This window comes from Squalius cephalus, assembly GCF_949319135.1.
Source record: "Squalius cephalus genome assembly, chromosome: 6".
Classification (NCBI taxonomy): domain Eukaryota; kingdom Metazoa; phylum Chordata; class Actinopteri; order Cypriniformes; family Leuciscidae; genus Squalius; species Squalius cephalus.
In genome coordinates, this window is record NC_137127.1 from 6,529,120 (window position 1) to 6,549,962 (window position 20,843).

The 20,843-nt window shown below is 35.5% G+C and overlaps 2 protein-coding genes across 2 annotated transcripts; both read left to right on the forward strand.

Moving 5' to 3' along the window:
- Positions 1–1,055: 1,055 nt before the first annotated feature.
- rcn2 (reticulocalbin 2) lies at positions 1,056–7,099 on the forward strand. Its single transcript, XM_079874103.1, has 8 exons — positions 1,056–1,154; positions 2,299–2,438; positions 2,524–2,626; positions 3,491–3,687; positions 3,778–3,891; positions 3,986–4,079; positions 4,676–4,818; positions 5,866–7,099. The coding sequence occupies exons 1-8, from the start codon at positions 1,109–1,111 to the stop codon at positions 6,007–6,009; spliced, it is 981 nt and encodes a 326-aa protein (XP_079730229.1). The 5' UTR covers positions 1,056–1,108; the 3' UTR covers positions 6,010–7,099.
- Positions 6,528–19,946, forward strand: pstpip1a (proline-serine-threonine phosphatase interacting protein 1a). The gene is made up of 15 exons (XM_079874102.1): positions 6,528–6,691; positions 7,790–7,890; positions 7,991–8,065; positions 8,179–8,213; positions 8,939–9,045; positions 9,238–9,300; positions 11,927–12,031; positions 14,508–14,553; positions 14,750–14,829; positions 15,185–15,283; positions 16,732–16,828; positions 16,972–17,059; positions 17,343–17,425; positions 18,437–18,546; positions 18,829–19,946. Exons 1-15 carry the CDS (start codon positions 6,659–6,661, stop codon positions 18,958–18,960), a joined length of 1,254 nt encoding a protein of 417 aa, XP_079730228.1. The 5' UTR covers positions 6,528–6,658; the 3' UTR covers positions 18,961–19,946.
- The last annotated feature ends 897 nt before the right edge of the window (positions 19,947–20,843 follow it).

Consider the following 20,843-nt stretch of genomic DNA (forward strand, 5'->3'; position numbering starts at 1 on the left):
ATGTTTCATTGTTTTCTGTTGCTATTGTTCTGTATTTGACATTATTAAAAAATATATATATTTTTTAAAAGTCTGCTTCCTAATTCTTCTCAATTCCCTCCCATGCATCAGAATACAACAAATATAGGCTACTTCTCCATGATCTTGATGTAATTATTTTTGCTTTTTGCATTTAAACTTTGATTTGTTCGTATATATATTCAATTTGAATATAAATTAATTAAATATTTAATGAACTAGAAAGACAGACGCATGCAACAAAAGAGACTGCAGCAGCAATTCGTGTGACACAAACATGAAACCAGACTTCATTTTCCCCATCGAAAGCATTACATGTCTGAATCGTTCCCTATCCCCTTTATAGTGCACTATGCCGTTCACCATGAAGCAAAATAGTAATTGTGTGAACAAGTGACTGATTTTAGCCGCAGCTTAAAGGGTAACTAAACCCTAAACCAACTTTTTTTAGTTAATGCTCTGTAAGAATGGGGCTTTATTAGTGCTGTTCACTGATTCAAGTAATTTTTTTAACATTTGTGTTTAAAGTGTTTTAATTTTACAAAATATGGTGTAAAAACGTCTCAGTGCTGCCCTCTTCAGGTTGAACAGTGGCTACTGCAGTTGAATTTTCCTATTGGAAGTTGTGGTACACTCTGATGTCAGAGGGTACCAGTTAACCACGCCCTAGCCTACAGAGAGATACGTCTCAGATACACGCCCCCTCTCCACTGGGCTCTGCCTACTTTTCCAGCATTTTTCAAATATTGCCAGTGGGTGGAGTCAAGCTCTGACCAGGGGTTTAGTTACTCTTTAAGCATCTGTTTATAATGTAGGGGGCCGGATAGTTCAGATTCTAGAGCATTTGATTGGACAGAAAATATGATTAAATTTTGAACGTTTATATGTTCTAAATGCGAATTTTGTCATTGTTTTGGAGCACACTAGCTATATACAAGTAAAGCTAACATATTCATACTAAAAGCCACAAAAAAAAAAGGATTTCATGGGGACTTTAAGGTCTTTCTCTGCTCGTCCTCCAGGCCTGCAGGAGGCGGTAACAGTACATGCAGGAAACGCTGAGTGAGAGTCCAGATGACCGGAGCGCACCATGGCAACAAGCTCAGCTCAAAACTTTAGCAAACAGCCTTTCGAAAGTAAGTGTTTTGTTTCTTAAACACGTAAGGTGAATTCTTCTTATAGGTGCCTTAAATAAATAGATAACAGAGTGTTATCCTTGGCATGAATTTGCACGTTTTCTAGTTGCCTTTTACATAAAAAAATACTTCACAGTTAGTTAGCCACCAAAGCGCCTTCCACAATATCAGAAAGTCATCATAACACAAAAGGAGATACATACATGTTATGTATAGTTTTATTTAAATATATATTTTGGCTACAGACTGCTATTATTTGAAACCTCTTTGTTATTCTCCTTCCTTACCAACGTCGATATTGTTAGATGATTTGACATGGGAATGTGTAGCCCATCATCACAAGAGGGCAGTCGAGATCATCTTGTTAAAGGGATATTTCACCCAAAATTATGTCATTAATTACTCACCCTCATGTCGTTCCAAACCTGTCATCTTTAGGATACAAATTATAATCTTTTTAAAGAAATCGGAGAGCTTTCTGTCCCTCCATTGACAGCGACGCAACTACCACTTTGATACTTAAAAAAGTTCAGAAAGAGATCGTAAAACTAATCTATATGAATTGAGCGGTTTACTCAACATTTTCTGAAGAGACAAGATCGCTTTATATGATGAACAGATTTAATATTTAACAATATAAACATTGATCAACTCACACAGTTGTGGTAAACTGAAGCTCAAGCATGTTCGCTTGACGTGCGAGAACCAATGAGATTCATTCTCGTGTTACGCATCACGTTTGAGCTTCAGCAAGAACCAATGAGGTTGTTCTCACGTGTAACGCAGGTTCGCTGATCAATGTGAATAAATCCCTAATTTAATCTGTTCATCATATAAAGCGATCAAGTCTCTTCAGAAAATTTGGACAAACCGCTCAATTCATATGTATTAGTTGTACAATTTTTTTATGAACTTTTTTAAGCATCAAAGTGGTAGTTGCGTCGCTGTCAATGGAGGGACAGAAAGCTCTCAGATTTCATTAAAAAGATCTTCATTTGAGTTCTGAAGATGAACGAAAGTCTTACAGGTTTGGGATGACATGAGGGTGAATAGCTAATTAATTACAGATTACAGATTTTCATTTTTGAGTGAACTATCCCATAAATGATGGGGCCTAATTTGTTTGCACTTGTGTGTTTATCAGGTTTAAAGATTGCATACGCAGCTCTATTATTGCTGGTGGCCTGTTGTGCATCAGGAGCTATTGGCAGCCAAATTGTCCAAGAGGATCATGTACTTAAACATAACCATGAACATAATGCAAATATGTTCCTTGGCTCTAAGGTATCGTCTGCATGGTTCTTTATAACAGTTTTTTAAATCTTTAAAGTGATCCAGTTTCATTCTACCAACTCTCACTGTTTTTCAGGACAAAGACGAAATACAGAAACTAAATCCATCCGAGCAGCGGAAGCGACTGGTGGAGATAGTGAAAAAGATTGACACCAACTCTGATAAATACCTGACTCCAGGTCAGTTCTGGTTTGGTTACTTGACACTTATTTTATTACACATGAGACGTGTCAGATTATCTACACTTCCGAGATTTTGTAAATGTTTTTGAAAGAAGTCTGTCTCTTATGCTCACTAAGGCTGCATTTACTTGATTAAAAATACAGTAATATTGTGAAATATTATTACAATATAAAGTGTTTACTATTTTAATATGTTTTAAAATAGAATTTATTCCTGTGATGCAAAGCTGACTTTTTAAGCATCATTACTCCAGTCTTCAGTGTCACATTATCCTACAGAAATTATGATTTGGTGCTCAAGAAACATTTCTTATTATGATGAGTGTTGAAAACAGTTGTGCTGCCTAATATTTCTGTGAAAACCATGATTCCCCCCCCCCCCCCAGGATTCTTTGGTATTTCTTTGATATTTCTTTCTTCCAGGATTAATTTATATAGCGCTTTATACAATACAGATTGTTTCAATGGAGCTTTATAGTGATAACAGGAAAATGTTGCATTTCAGCTGTTGTTCAGCTGTTGTAATAATAAATTATTAAAATAGTTCATTTCATCTATAAAGCTGTTCTGCAAAAAAATGTCATTGTCCAGCTCAGTTCAGTTATCATATAACGGTGTCAGTGCAGTCAGTATTAATATTGTATCATTATATTAATATTGTTGAATATTAAGCATTTATTTATTAAGCAAAATTTAGAATTTATTTGAAATATACTTTTTTTAAAAGTTTTATAAAGTCTTTACTGTCACTTTTGATCAATTTAATGTGTCCTTACTGAATAAAAGAATCAATTTCTGACCCAAAACTTTTGAACAGTAGTGTATTTTAGAAGTAATAAGCATTCTCTGTTGCTTCTCTAGAGGAAATCACATTATGGATACAGAGGGTGTACAGGAGATATGCGCTGGAGGATGCTGAGGAACGCTTCTCTGAGTTTGACTCCAACAATGACGGTCTGGTTTCTTGGGACGAATACAATATGGTCATGCATGGTCATACTGTGGAAGTGGATGAAGATGCTGTTCTTGAGGACCCAGAGGAGGAGTCACTTAGATTTGTATGTTGCATGATTCATTAGCGTTTCATATTATGGAACGGGAATGAAAAGTGTTGCATGATTGATCAAAACGGTTCTATCCACTCACAGCTCCATGCAAAGGAAAAAAGACGTTTTTATTTTGCCGATATGGATGGCTCAGCTGGCCTGAACTTAACAGAGTTCCTTGCATTTACTCATCCATCTGAGGTGGACCACATGGCTGTGAGTATACAATAAACCTGCAATAAATCATAAATATGATTCGATATTAAACATCCATGCATGACTATGTGCTGTATGGTTGCATTTTCCCCAGGATTTTGCTATTGAAGATGTACTAACTGAATATGACTTGGATAAAGATGGATTCATCAGCTTGAGTGAATTCATTGGAGATCTCCGAGCAAATGGTATGATTATGTTGGGATAAATAACAGTGTATAGTCATTACACTAGTGATGTCCTAATACAAAAGAAAAATAATCCAATAACCGATAAATGGCTGTATTTATGAGTGTGTCATTGAATCATTCATTCAACCGTTTTTTTTTTAATCTTTCAAATAAATAAAGACTTTTTAAATGGATGGCAGCAATTAACATTTAGTCAGAACCTCTAATAAATCACGTTATTTTGTTTAAATGTCTGTTCATCATTGGAGAATCTCTATTTGAAACACACAAAATCACGATTTTCAATTCATCCAAGAATCGTGCAGCTCTATTTACATTTGACAGTGTTATTAAATTATTAGTTTTTAAAGATTAGAATATGGAAAATAAGCATGCACAATCAAATATTGACCAATAATAATACATTAAATAAATGCTAATATCAGCCGATAACCGATATGTACTTACATATACTGTACATCATTCACATTTGGCTTCATTTGAAATCAGACAAATCAGATTTATGGGAACTCAAGATGTTAGCATCAAAATATTTTCCAGGATTGTGGTAGATTATTATCAGAAACATACATGTTTGCTTGTCTGTGTTTCAGAGCAGGACGAGCCCTCGCAGTGGGAGGTTGAGGAAACGGTGCGCTTTAAAGATCTCTATGACCAGGATAAGGATGGGAAACTCAACAGGGATGAACAGCTCCGCTGGGTCGCTCCGAACAGCTATGGGTCGGCACGAGAAGAAGTGAGTCAATGTGTCATCCAGCCGCCTTATACTTTTTTTATAGGGATGCACCAATATGAACATTTTGACCGATAACTAATAATTCTTTATATTTGAAAACCGATATATAGACCGATAAATCTAAATCCAAATTTGTATATAATTTTTGAGAGCCTGATAACAAAAACAAAAGTCTCTCCATTAAATCCATGTCCCAAGCACACAATAATGTTCTTATTATAATGTTATGAAGCCTATATGACAGACTTGCGCTGCACATGTATTTTCCTTTTTGAAGTGATTCCAATCATATTTCAAGCAATTCATAACCATTGTAGGAAACTCAGAAGCAAAGACCTGGAGACTTGGTTGTATCTTCAGCAGGATTCTTTATTGAGAACACGAGCCGTCTGTAGCTGCAGTCATCAAGTCTAACTAAGGCAGTGTACATTGTGGTTTATATAGTTGTGGTTTATACTGTTTCTATTATATAAGCACCTCGTGACGACCTTAAACAAAGCATGCAAATGAAGTATCCAGGTTAAGGAACCCACCCTAGAGTTTAGAGTGTTACCAAATCTAATACAATCAGCATAACTATTCAAAGACAGGGACAGGGGCTCCAAGAGCCATTAAAGACAAAGGGTGAGAGTCTCAGTAATCTGACTCATTTAACTTACAATAGAGAGAACAGGACTGGCAGGAATCTCTTGCTGGAAACAGCTGATATCATCATCATAACCTTAAATGCTAAATTCAATGTGCTCTACCTTAGTTTTTCATGTTATTTTATGTAAGGACATAAGATCAGCAGATCTTAAACAGATTCTTAAATTTGTAATCCCACACCATCATGGCTAACTGAAGTGTCTCTGCTGAAGGAAATAATCCATTATTTATCGGCTATAATATATAGGCTAAATTTTCTCTTATTGGCCCTGATAACAACAACATTAAAAATGAACATATATCGGCTGATACCAATACGGTGGCCGATATATCGTGCATTCAGTTTTTTACTTTTGTAACAATATATTCTAACTATTTTTTTTCTTGATTGTCATACAGGCTATTCATCTCATCAAGGAAATGGATCAAGATGGCGATGAAAGGCTCTCAGAGTCGGAGATTTTAAAAAGCCAAGACACTTTCATGAACAGTGAAGTGACAGATTATGGCAGACAGCTCCATGTGCCACATGATGAGTTGTAATAGTCGAAACCTTTTATAAATACTACTTGTGGTGCCACAAAGAACGACTACTTGAGTTTTTACGCATACATTTTTATTTGATAACATGCAACTGGTACTTTTATCAATGCTATTATCTAATTTGACCTGTGATGTTGCCTTTTATTTGAACTAAGCTGTGTAACATGCACTTTTCCTTTTGCTCCCTCTTTAAAATGACTAGTTATCAAACTCAGTTACTGTGCTGTTGCTTGCAGTCAAAAGATACTCAAATCAAATTTTGTCTTGATTTAACTTGATTTACTTAAACTACTTAACTGAACCCTGTTTCGATTTAGATGGCTTTGTTTGCTCAAACTCTCTTCGACACCTAAAGACTCTTGACTCTATACATTTTCCAAAAGCCCACTGTTTCAGATGTGTCATCCTATTTTGTATTCAAATGGCTGCTGAATGCATGCATATTATCTGTAGGGCAGGCTCTTTGCGGTCATTGACATAATAGGAGGGTGCTTCCTTATCTGAGTCAAACCTGAGCCACGCGAGTGTGCTACGAAACGGTGGTTTCCTGCATGTGGCATTGTCTGTTCTTTCTTTTACTTTTCTTAATTCCGTCTTTGTTTCCTTCTGTGTGCTTGTATCGTTCTCACTGCTGTAAAGTGCCTTTAGAATGACACCGTTACAATTCAAAGATTCTTTTTGGGTAAGTGAACGAGTTGAGCTATTTTGACATATTAGATTGAACAAGTCTGATTGGACATGCTTGATGTTAACCATGTCGCATATGATGATTGACAGGGTAGATTATTAATGTGTCTAACAGCATCACATCACCTTACCTTGTATTAGAATGTATTGGACGAGTTATTAAATCTCAATCTCAATATTTTTTGTGCACTTTCATGTATCAGGAATTAGGATTGCACTTTATTTACAGTATGTGCACTTTCAATATACTTACCCACAAAGCACTGAGTAGTGTAAGGTAACTACATGGGTTAAGTTAAGGTTCAGGGTTAGTACCTAGTTAGTGTCACAGTATGTTCATGTGAAACAGGACTCTAAAATAAAGTGCTACCGTAATTAGTGTATCTATATATAAGACAAATTTAATTACAATCTGGCATCGCTTTCATTTTCATTTCTTAACATGTGTTTCAGTCAGATGTTGGATTAGATTTGCACTGACAGTACTGAGATGTTCAATAAAATTAAGATTTGGATATGATTTTTAAGAGTAAGATATTTGTCATGGCCTTTCTCAAAATTCTTTTCTACATTTGTGGGTTTAGAGTTTATGTATAGACATTCTGACGTTGTGTCATGGAGATGATCTGTAGGCTTCCTGTTGAACGGCTGACTGTGTGCCCACTCTACCCTCTCTTTAGCTTTGATCTGTGTTGTCGGAGCATCCATCTACAAAGCGACTTCTTGGTTGATTTGCATGTAAAGCCACGCGAGTGCTATTGAGTGTTAGGGGTGCATACAGCTGGTGTCAAAATAGTCATTTTCTTTCAGTTGCAAATATGGTTAAATTATTAGTAGCATTCCATGTTAATATTGTCGCACGTCGTCAATGATTAAACTGTTTAACCACCTTAGACAGACTGGTACCACATATTCATATTTGCATAGATATCAACTCTTCAAATAAGGCCTCGTTTTTATGAACATAGTGCTACAAGTAGAGCCCAGAAACTTCCCAGGGATTCAGGATTAAAACTGAGATGCACAGTCCCTCATAGCCTAAATCTTGTTGCTGTTTTATGGTAGTGGAGAAATCTAATCCTCTTGATTCCAGGGCCCAGAATTCACCAGCAACACTGGATATGAGACTCTTATCCAGAGGCTATGTGATGGGCGACGAGCTTGCAAAGATATGGAAGAGCTCTTAAAAATGAGGTAACACTGGAAAATTGCATATTTCAAGGCTGATTAGCATTGGTCTGTTATGGTCTAGTAAAGCGGTATTGGGTAACATAGTACATTCTTCTGCTCATAGGGCGATGGCAGAGGAAAGATACGGAAAGGAATTAATTACTATCGCACGCAAGACAGGAGGGCAAAGTGAAATTGGGTAAGCAAACACTGTATGCATTATTTAATATATTTATTTATGTAAACATTGTCTTCTGGTTTTAATATTAAATCAATCAATTGAATCGTAATTTTGTTGATTTGGTTTTGTAGCACTTTGAGGGCATCATTTGACCAACTAAAAGTCCGTAAGTAACACCCCAAATTATAATTTGCTTAGTTTGCTTTAAAAATCAGAATGAGTGTTCACAAACACACGTAGAATATAAAACATGCTTAATATACTACAGTGTTGGGTAGATTACTTACAAATTGAAAACTGTAGTTAGTAACATAATTTATTACGTTACAATAATATAAGATGACTACTTGTTGATTACTTTTGACCTTACGTTTAGCCTCAACTTGTTTATCACATAGATTTGAGTAGGATAATCTTGTACTACAGAGACATAAAAAATAAGCAGAGGAAAAAATGTTGAAAATTTGTCATCAACAAAATGAAGTGCATTAAAATTTTTGGAAATTGCAACATTAAAAGGAACTGCAGAGGGTTTATGAAAAGGTAATAATTATTAAAATAAAACACTAAAAATATGATTATTTCATTGATTATTTGAGTATTTTATTTGGTATGCTGTGTGGCCTCTGACTTTCTGAACATCCATAAGCAATATGCTGTTTTAGAAAGGACTATTTTGAAGGGAAAAATCAATGAATGATGAATAATTCACTGCCATTTTGTGAATATTAAGTAGTCATGTTATCAATAAAAATGTAACTAGTATTTTAAAATGTAATATAATTTTTGGAATCTGATTACGTAATCCAGATTACATATAATCAGTTACTAGTATATATACTAAACCCATACCTTCAAGATCACTGATGAATATGCTGTTTTCTCTCTTAGAAATGGAAAACATTGGAAATGTGCACATTCAGCTTTCTGGCATGTTACGAGAAGAGGTGAAACGAATGGAGCAGTTCAGAGAGCGACAGAAGGAGCAGCGGAAAAAGGTGAAACGCTATGTGATGCTTTAATTAATCTTGCAGAACCGCAGACTACTTTCTCAGAGGTGCGAACAAATAATAATACTGTTTTTGTCCAAACCAAGTTGCTTCTTGAAACCTCCGATTTATTCAAATAGGTGCTACCTGTAAAGCTCAAGAATTCAAATGACGTCTTAAATTTATTTAATTTTTTTACAGTTTGAAGGGGTCATGGAAAAGGTTCAGAAGATCAAAGTATCATTACATAAGAAAACCACAGAGGTGAGTCTAACTTGCGTGAAGTCACAGAAGTGACTTCAGTTTTATGGACTACTCAGTGAATCATGTATTTGCCTAATACAGACTGAAAGCAGAATATCAGGAAGAGGAAGGGAGAAATGAGAGTGATTTAAATCATCAGTGCTTTGCAGCTAGTGTGCAGGGCAGTGAGGGGGATGGGTCTTCAAAATGTTGTAACTGTCACCTCAGGAAGTCTCACTTCTCTACTAGATATGTATTCTTTCTCGCCTGCACACTTCTGTTCACTCAGACTCTATTTTATCAAAGTTGGGTTTTTTTTCTGTTCCTCATTTATTTGTAATTTCCTGAAACAGACTTCTGTTGTCAAGAAAAAGATGCATTTCCGTTTGTCTTGGTACATCAGACACATTCAGAAGCGTGTGTTAGGGGTGAGGCGAGGAGATGTTGAAGGGTACTTACTCTGTATTATCATATAGCATTGTAAAAAGCGATCTGATTTGATAAACAAACGAGTAAAAGGGGATGTGACTATCTGTTCTAGTCAGGAACTGTCAAGGTGGTTGTCTGACATAGTGGTTAAAGATGAGGGTTATGATAACCACTAAATGAAGGGTAGTTACTGTAGTTCCGAATGATTTGTTTGTGAGCTTCTTCCACCATTGTTCAAAAGCACAACAGGTTGTCAGCGGGACTGTCCCTGCACTCTTCTATAGGACCTTCAAGCATTCCGTCAGGCGCTTCATAGAACCTTTAGGGGTTCCCATCATGGGATTATTTTATGGATTTAGTTTTTAATTTCATTTTACGGCTCGTAAACATACTTTACCACTTGAATTTCTTCTTATATAGAAGACCATTTTAGCATAAAGGTTCTTTAAAATTGAGTTAAGAACCCTAGGGTTCTATGTAGAAGTTTATTGAACCTTTTTTTCTAATGTAGTGTGTCCACAAAAGTGTTTTTAGCCAGCGGAAAACGCCTTGCTGTTTGCACTTTGGTGAGTGTTTTGGCAGCGCAGCGTTTTTTTCAGTTGAGACCATTGAGACGCTTTGCTTCCTATGACCTATGACAGAACATCCGCGGAAGGGTTATTATTATCTAATTTCACAGATAGTTTGTTTCTGTATAGTTTAAAAATGTCAATACAGGGTAAAGTATCTTGTTTAAAATAATTTTATTCCGTTATTATGCTTCTTGTTGTCATCTGTTGACGATGTACAAGCAGAAATGGAGCGGTTCGGTTGGTAGCTGTTGTTTATGTCCCGCCCCTCCTTCACTGTGATTGGTCGGCTGGGTAAAATGTGACAGTGATGAGTGCTGCGTTTTAAGTTCACATTCACAATCAACATGATTTTTCCAATTAAATTTTTTTAAGGAACCAGTCCATGTCCTGGTTTTCTTAAGTTTGATGACATTCTAAAGATTAAGAAGCTGATTTATGATACTTGTATATTAAAAATGTAAGCCTATTGTAAATCTCGTAAATCGGACTATTTTCAAACAGTTTCCCTCGCAATTCTGACTTTACTTCTCACAATTGCGAGTTCATAGCTATAAACTTGCATAAAACAAGATATAAACTTGCAATTGCATGTAATAAAGTCCAATTCTGAGCAAAGAAAGATTGACTTTATTTCTCAGAATTGCGACTTTATATCTCGCAAATTCTGAGTTTATATCATGCAATTCTGAGAAAAAAGTTAGAACTGCGAGATAAAAAGTGGCAATTACTTTTTTCTTTCAGTGGCAGAAACGAGCTTCAGTTTTCAGCTTCAGAAATCATTCTGTTGTAAATGGACAGCTTCCATTTTGCAGTGCTGTAAATCTGATCGAGATAATGGTTTTATAGTGGGTTATAAAAATAAGCAGCAGAATCAGTATCTAGAGGAAGTAAAAAAATATAAGTTTAGATTCCCATTAGTTTACTGAATGTCTGGTTCTCCTGTTGCTTCATGGTGGTTGTATATTGAATTAATTGATCATTTATCAGTTTGATTTGGAGCAGATTGATTGTATATGTCTATGTGTGGGTCAGTGAAAGCAGTTGAGTCAGATTACATGAATGTAGCCATTTTCAAGTACCGTAGATAAAGTTTATTCTGGCATTTTCTGTGACTTTTCATGACACAATAGAGTGAGAAAACAAACCCAAGAATCAAGAATTAAGAAGTAATTCACCACCATCCTTCAAATGAGACATTAAACCGAGGTCCTGACTCTCTGTGCTCATAAAAAACCCTACGATGTTCTTCGAAAAAGAGTAGCATCCTTGCCAAATTTACCCATTGGCATCTGTCTACCATCATGGCCTCCTAATCATCCCCATATACTGATAGGCTTCATCACTCTGTCTCCTCTCCACCAGTAAGCTGGTGTGTGGTGTGTGTTCTGGTGAAATATGGCTGCCGTCGCATCATCCAGGTGGATGCTGCTCATTGGTGGTGATTGAGGACATTCCCCATTTCATATGTAAAGCGCTTAGAGTACCCAGAAAAGCACTATGTAAATGTAACAAATTATTATTAATTAATTACTATTAAGACTACAAGAAATAAATTTGATTTAAATATATTTATATTTGTTCACTTGGCTACATTCAAGTCTATGTAAGTAGTGCCATATTAACCTTGTACTTCTCTATTCTCCCAGTCTAAAAGGGCATATGAACAGAGATGTAAAGAGGCTGATGAAGCTGAACAGGCTGTGGAGAAGCTCAACAGTACACCCACTGTCACCCCTAAACAAATTGAAAAGGTAAAATATGGATTATTATGGGCAGAATTTGGTTTGAAACCACCCCTGTTTCCCACCATCACAAACATTTCTTTCTATGATGTTCAAAGTGTTTCTAGGGATGCTGTTTTATAGAAGGAAGCTGTCTGACTCTGAGATGGCGAACGGGAACATGGGTTGTGCTACATTAGCAACACATTATTAGCTGTTTGATAACGTAGCCAAGCAAAAGGCTAATCATATCAATAACTGTTATGCATCCGATGTTGTAGAGAACGATACATAAAACGCATTACCAATCTGATACATCCACTTTTAGACGACCCTGTATAATTCACGCTTCCTCTTCTGAATCAGTTTCTGGTTCAAATATAATAGGCATTCTGAGCTCGTGTGAGAGGAGGCGGAGACTAATTTGCATATTCATGAATCCACGTATATACTATATGAAGCAAGGGTGTAGAGTTACATTCAAGCTATTTTAAGGCATGAAGGCCACCATTTTCAAACATGATTTAATTGTTCAAAACATTTAAAAATGTCATCATAGATGATCAAAGATGAGTTTTAAAGGGGTCATATAATGCCATTTTTGTACAAGCTAATATGATTCTTTAGGGTCTAAATTAAAAGTTTGTAATATACTTTAATTAAAAATTCTCATTAGTATTGTAAGAAAACACTCATTTTACCTGGTCAAAAACAGCTGTTTTCAGCACGCCGTTTGAGTGCATGCGTCTTTAAATGATAATGAGCTTTGCTCACCCCGCCCCTCTGTTCTGTGCGTACAGCGTTTGTAACACAATAACACAATAACCATAACGCGTTGTTCATTATAAACGTGGGATTATGAATTATATTGAGAACGTCGTACATAGAAAACATGCCGTAATGTACCCTGAGTGTAGCCGCATTCATCATGAAGCGTGCAGCAAGCGATTTGCAAAGATTAAAAGGGATAGTTCACTTTGAAATTAAATTTTGGTATGTTTTAGCTTACCTCAAGGGCATCCAAGATGTAGGTGTCTTTGTTTCCGCAGTAGTTTCAATTTTGATATTTTTAGGTCAAACCGTTCTTGTCTGTCAGTCATATAATGCAGGTCTATGGTCACTATCTCAAAGAGCATGCACAGAGAAGTCCAAATTAAACAATTCCCCATCGTAAGTACACATTGATGGCCTAAGACACGAAACGAGCGGTTTGTGTGAGAAAACGAACAGTATTTATATATCGTTTTTACCTCTTGTACACTTTTCGGCGCTTGCGCAGACTAAGCCTGAATGTGCTTCAGATCACTTGGACGTGGTTGTGTAGAGGTAAAAACAATATAAATATTGTTCGTTTTCTCACACAAACCGCTCGTTTCGTGTCTTAGGCCATCAATGTGTACTTACGATGGGGAATTGTTTAATTTGGACTTCACTGTGCATGCTCTTTGAGATAGTGACCATAGACCTGCATTATATGACTGACAGACAAGAACGGTTTGACCTAAAAATATCAAAATTGAAACAAAGACACCTACATCTTGGATGCCCTTGAGGTAAGCTAAAACATACCAAAATTTTATTTCAAAGTGAACTATCCCTTTAATATAAATATTAATATAAAGGTTAATAAAATGTTACACTCACTACTTCTTCTGGAGGTGCAGCAGGAACACGAATAGTTGGTACCGATCCTTTTTTCAGGAGTAGCTTCTTAGCAAAACCAGCTTTATAACGTTACTGACCCTCGTTTGTAAAGCAGTCTGGTGTGTGAAATGATTCACGCAAACATGAAAGCATTGACGTTGATCGTGGGGAATATTCCCTTCGAAAACAAACTCAGCCACTGGTTCGGATTTAGGAACATCAGCATGACTGCTGTGTTCCTTATTACACCCAAGAACAGAACACCACAATCGCTTAGACGCCATTCTGCTCATAGACAGTGCTCCAGCGTATCAACAATGGCCGCGCCGGTCCGCGCGGACTATGATTGACAGCTCGCTCACGAGCGAGGGCGGGTCTGTGTTGAAACGCTGCTGTCAATCAACAGTGGTGGGAGGGGCGTCGAACGGCTTGATTTGAGATGGGGGAAAACATATAAGAAGATTAAAAAAAAAACACTGGATGGATTTTTATCATTTTATGATGGTTGTGTACAGGCACTGCCAACACACATTTCAGTACAATCAACTTGTAAAGGTGCATGTACCATTATATGACCCCTTTAAGGGATAAAATTATTGATCCCCAGGACGCAGGAACATTAAAATAGAAAATAATGTTTCAAAGTATTACTGTTTTTACTGTATTATTTGATCAAAGAAATGCAGCCTTGGTGAGCATAACGGACTTCTTTGTGAAACAAAAAAAAAATGTACTGACCCCAAGTTTTTCCTGATCCAATTACGAGTTCTTATAACCATTTTAAATTTTGGTACACATGCTAGTGATATTGTTTGATGGCTCTGAGTATTTTGAAACAGTGTTGTGCTCTATTCCACAACAGATGCAAAACAAAGCAAAGCAGTGCAGGGACGCGTCCGCGGATGCAGGTGAGAATGGAAATACGCTTTTGTTTTCACGCATTGCAGCGTCTGCTTGCAATGCAAAAGTGATCAATTGATACATCCGAACCGGAAAGACATTCAAAGACGCTGGTAATGCCTAAAATGCACAATGCAAATACTTTCAAGCAAGATTTCACTGGCTGGAAATCCAATGAAGCTGATGCTTGTTCTCGATTGACAGAGAAACAGTACATGTCAAACATAGAGCAGCTGGATAAGATTCGTCAGGAATGGGAGACCACGCATGAATGCACATGTGAGGTAAAGAGAAACACACACTCGACTATCTGTTTGCTGTCCTTCAGAAATAGCTCTGTGCTGAGGCTGTGAACCACATAGAAACACACTAAAAATGAACTTCCCTTTTCTCTGTGTTTTACACACTGCGTACCACACAAACCACACATACTAAACTAAACTGCACAAGAAACTTGTTTTGGCTTATTAAAATAAGTATATCCATAACACCAATTCTGATCATCATGTGTCTCACTGACAGTTTGGCAAAGACTTGGCTAAATTATCACTTACTCTACTTAAAGGGATTGTTCACCCAAAAATGAAAATTTGACAGACAGCATGTAGACGTATTTACATCATGATGTTATTTCTCCAGGTCTTTCAGCAGCAGGAAGATGATCGTATTAATATTTTGAGAAATGCTATTTGGGTCCACTGTAACCACTTTTCCATGCAATGCGTCAAAGAAGATGAGGTCAGTATAACGTAATGACGCTTTTTCAAAGATCACACTGATAATAGCTACAGACATTATTCAATACATGCAAATTCAAAATATTTAAAATCTGATTTTCTTTCACATTTTTATCAATTTAAGGCAAGACATATATATATATATTGGGCTATTTTGCTTTCTTAACCTGTCTTCTTTCAAACTAGAAGAAAAAAAAAACATCCAAAATACACATTTAAAGTGTTTATTTTGAGGTAATACTTAACAACAAGGTTCTATTTGTTATTAACATTAGTTATTGCATTAGTTAACATGAACTAACTATAAAAAAAGCTTAGTTCATTTTAATTCTAACATTTACTAATACATTATTGAAATCAAAATATTATTTAATGGACCTGATCTAATATGAGCTAACAATAAACAGTTGTATTTTTATAAACTATGTTAACAAAGATTAACAAATAGTATAACAAATGTATTGCTTATTATTGTTAGTTAATGGATGCATTAACCAATGGGACCTTATTGCAAAGTATTACCAACTTTATCTTTTTGCCTTTCAATTACAATACATATCTTTAAATGCTGTTTCCTCAAAATGAGTCCCCCCCACCTAAAAATAAGTAACTCTTAAAAACATCAGACTTTCCAGTTTCTTTCCTATTTACATTCTTAAGGGTTTTACAGAGAGGTTTGCTCCGCCTGGTTTATATAACATTTAATGGTGAATGTAGTATTACTGATTTATCCCCCTCTGTATAACCTTTAACTCTTATATACAGCATGTCAACAACAATTTTTAATCTGGCTTTATTTTGATTTCTGTTCAGGAAATACATGCAAATTAGTGCATATTTAATTAGACAATGCCTCGTTTACATATTTAAACAACATTTCTGAAAACGTTTAATACAAAATTATTTTCTAAATGTACAGTGATTAATTAAGTGGGGAAGTAGGCCTGTATCTTATGCGCCGCACGGCCATCTTTAGAATTTTGTGTTGTTGTGAACTTCCTGTTTTGCGGTAGCTCTATATATTTCTGTGGCATCGCTGTCGAGGAGTAATTGGCTGGTGAACTCAAGTGGATTTACTTGTTGTAGAGTTCACGAAAGACAGAACACAACGAGTGCAGCGCTGAAAGGGGGCGGGGCTACATATTTATCTACATTTTTACCTGTGATTTCTTGCCTTAAAATAACGAAATTCTATTATGTAAAATGAGTAGGAAATATGTATTATTCTTTATATTCATTATTTAAATTTAAGCAAGCTTGTCACTGATCCTTTAAACTTCGTTAGTTTGCTGTCATTAAAGCGAAAGGGCAACATTTTGTATAAAAAATGTGGTATTAAATTATAAAAATGCAAAATAGAAGTATTTCACATGTTGTCTCAGACTTTTGGACACAAAAAAACAAACAAGTGCTGGCCATATTGTCAAATTACTGTTCATTTGTATTCAGTGTTATGAGGAGGTGAGGACAGTTCTAGAAATGTGTGACATCACGGAAGACATAAACACTTTCATCAAGACGAAAAAGACCGGCACCACTCCTGCAGGTCAGTGATTATATGTATTGTTTCCACTGGGTTATTGTATTAAACTTCACAAATCGCCCATAGTTTAGTTCCATAACCATATGATTTGATGATATAGCTCGTAAGAAATTTTGCATAATGAAACTTTCCATATGTGTCTGTAGCACCTATTGTGTTTGAGAACTATTATGACAGAGAACCAACAACGGACAGCAACGGCATCACGCGCTTCGGCGGAGGTGTGATAAAGAGGTTTGTTTTCCACTGCCGGATCTGTAGGTTTATGCGTAATCTACATTAGAAATGGAAATGAAATGAATAGAACATGTACTATTTTTAGAGATCAGTAAGACATAAAGCTGCAAGCGGATGTGCCACACAAACATTTTTGTTTTTTGGTTATCAGTAGCCTATCTCTGGTTATTTCAATCCACCCTTTATCTAGAAAATAATCTAGATAGCTTGTGACCTTGCATTAACACTTTTAATGTTCATTTTACACATTTTTATGCAGTTATTATTTTCTTTTTTAAAGGTTTTCAAATCTCTTGCAAGGCAACTGTGCCGTTGGCTCAAAGACTAGTAATGACTGTATTCAGCCATCAGCGCCTCCATCAGGTACATAGTACAACATATTAATGACATTGTCAGCTCTCATATATATATATATATATATTTCAAATTGCACGTTACATTGTTTTTAAATTCTAGCCATCTTCATCTTGTAGTTACTGTAGACACAAATGTTATTCACCACCAGGGGGCACTTCAGCCCTATGACTTCATTTAATAGGATTTGGGTTGTTTTTTTTAATGCATTATTTTCCTAATACAAAATAATACAATAAAGAGCAAAATAAAAATTTGCTTAAAAATAAATTGTATTTGCTGTCAACATCTATCTATCTATCTATCTATCTATCTATCTATCTATCTATCTATCTATCTATCTATCTATCTATCTATCTATCTATCTATCTATCTATCTATCTATCTATCTATACATACATACAGACAGACATACAGACAGTAGTGGCCAAAAGTGATGTTATTTGTTTTTAATGACCCTACAAGTTTGATTAAACCATCATAAAACCAAAATATGAGGAAAAAATATATTTATATTTATAAATAATAGTTATAATAATAGTTATATTATAATATAATAATAGTATATAATAATAGTTTATATTTTTTAAAATATTTAAAATATGCAGGAAGAACAAATCAATAAAGGTATTTATCTGGCAAAAAATGGGAAACTACAGGTACAGGTTGTTTTACCATGGACAAAAAAAGCTCACAAGAAAAAGCATACATTGACTACAACAAAATCAGTTGGTATACAACAATATTTCGCTGGTTCTCTCCTTTGTTTTTGCTTGTGTTCATAAATTCTTTGTATGACTGCATGGCCATAAATTAAGTCCGCACAATTTGCCATGTTTCATTGTATTATCACAAATATAACAATTGACTCCAAGCATAACTGCGCAAAAAAAGATGTCAATTTTCCTAGGCCGGACAACATCACTTTTGGCCACTACTCTGTGTGTGTGTGTGTGTGTGTGTATGTATGTATATATATATATATATATATATATAATGTGTTTCCTTTTTTTTTTTCAGTCGACTCAGATGGAGTGTATGCTTCTATTCCTGTATTTCTACAAGGAACTTCAAACAGTGCTGTCTCTCAGAGCGCCACATACCTGGCTCAGTATGACTACGTAGCTCAGGTAAAAAATAAAATAAAACAACCTAGGAAAATATTATTAAAATGGCCTTACAAGAGATTAGTAAGATTATGCGCTTTTTTGGGGGGGGGGGGGCTTCAAAATCCAAGTTCCCATTCACTCCCATTATAAAGCTTGGAAGAGCCAGGATATGTTTTTAATATAACTCAGATTGTGTTTGGCTTAAAGAAGAGTCATACACACCTAGGATGGCTTGAGGGAGAGTAAATCATGGGATCTTTTTTATTTTTGGGTGAACTTACCCTTTAAGTCCTGTGTGTGCAGGGCACTGATGAGCTCTCCATCTCTGCGGGGGAAGTTTTGCTTGTGGTGGAACAGGGAGGAGACGGCTGGTGGACGGTGGACAGGGACGGCCACACTGGGCTGGTGCCAGGCTCATACTTGGCCAAGATGTGAATTAAGAGACTAGACGGCTCTCCGTGTCCTTACACCCCCTCTAATAGCAGAGTAATTAAGGCCACTCCTTATGAAGCGTCCCAGAGGAAGATTTCCGTTTGCAAAATGCATTTATGCAGTAGCACATCCATATGGAAAATCTCTATGGATTGTAGTGAATGAATCAAAATGGGTTAATTTGTATATTAAAAACTGGTAATTATCCATGACTATCATTATTGTTGAGATAGAGATTTATATTTATTAGAAAGTTGTTTAGAAAATTATTTATTGTGAATAAAAAGCATAAGAATGTATAAGAGATGATGACTAGGCACTACGGACTTGCCATGATTTAGTTTATGAGAAAGACAATGTACATGTAGATATCTTCACAGAATTCAATTTTTGGAAAGTTAATCAATGATGAGGTCATGTAGTTTTAACTATTATACACTCTTAGGAAAAAAAGGTTCAATGGGGTTCAACATAGAACCCTATAGGGTTCCTGACGCCGTTTTAAAGAACCCTTGATTATAAAGGTTTATTTTTTCAGTTTTTTTTTTTTTTACTTTATACACCTTGTGAGAAGACATGACATGAAGTGGGAGATAGAGAGAAGGGAAAGGACCATGAGCCGGGACTCGAACTCGGGTCGCCCGAAGCTCAGCATCGCTACATGTCGGACCGCTGCCATCGGAACCTCTATGCCAAAAAGGTTCTATATAAGGAGAAATGTCTTAAATTATTGTGTAAGACTTTCATGTTTATCCAGGTTTTTTTTTTTTTTTTTTTTTTCTATGGATAAAGTGTGATTATTAGCGTAAAATTTAATTAAAACTAAATATATAAACCTAATGTATATGAAGCGCCTGACAGAACCCTTTAAGTTTCTATATAGAACCTTTTCTTCTAAGATTGTATCATCCATAACAGCTCAAAGTTCATCATTTTGCATTTATCACTTGGATGGCATAAAATGAGCAATAAATCTGTGTAATGATGTTGCTGTTGACTGAATTTAATTTGGGTAATGACTCAGACTCTGTGGCTGTCATACTTTGACTTTCCACAGGCATTGAAAGGCAAATGGTTCAGACAAACTAACCTGACGCAAACGTTTTAAAGTTTTAACAGACCTCAAGTTTTAAGTTTCAAGCATTTCTCAGTCACAGTATTGGTCTTGTTATATCATATTTGAAATGGGAAGGATATCCTAGGCTTTTTCTACACAAATGTTTAGCAATCACTGTTGATTACAAGGTCAGCAAAATATTAAGAAATTCAGAAGCTTAGAAATTTACTGCAGTGTAATAGTTTGGGATCTGTATGATTTGTCTCTTATGCTCATCAAAGATACATTTATTTGATCAAAACACTAGTAATATATTGAGAAATATTAACAATGTAAAATAACTGCTTTCTATTTTAATATAATTAAAAATATTAGTTTTTTCTTGTTTTGACATCACAAGAAAAATTTACATTTTTAATTCTATTAAAATAGAACTGAAAACTGAATTTTCAGCATCATTACTCCAGTGTCACATGATCCTTCAGAAATCATGCTGATTTGCTGCTTAAGAAACTTTTCTTATTATCATCAATGGTAAAAACAATATTAATATTTTTTGCGGAAACCATGATCCTTTTAATGATTATTTGATGAATAGAGAGTTCAAAAGAAAAGCATTTCTTTGAAATAGACATCTTTGGTAACATTATAAATATCTTCAGTTACTTTTTGATGAATTTAATGCATCCTTGTTGAATACAAGTTACAATTTCTTAAACAAAAAAATCTTACTGGCCCCAAACTTTTGAATGGTAGTGAAGTAATCCTATCCTTTTTTTCAGTACACATGAGAAGCATACACAGCAAACCAACACCATGCTAATTCCTT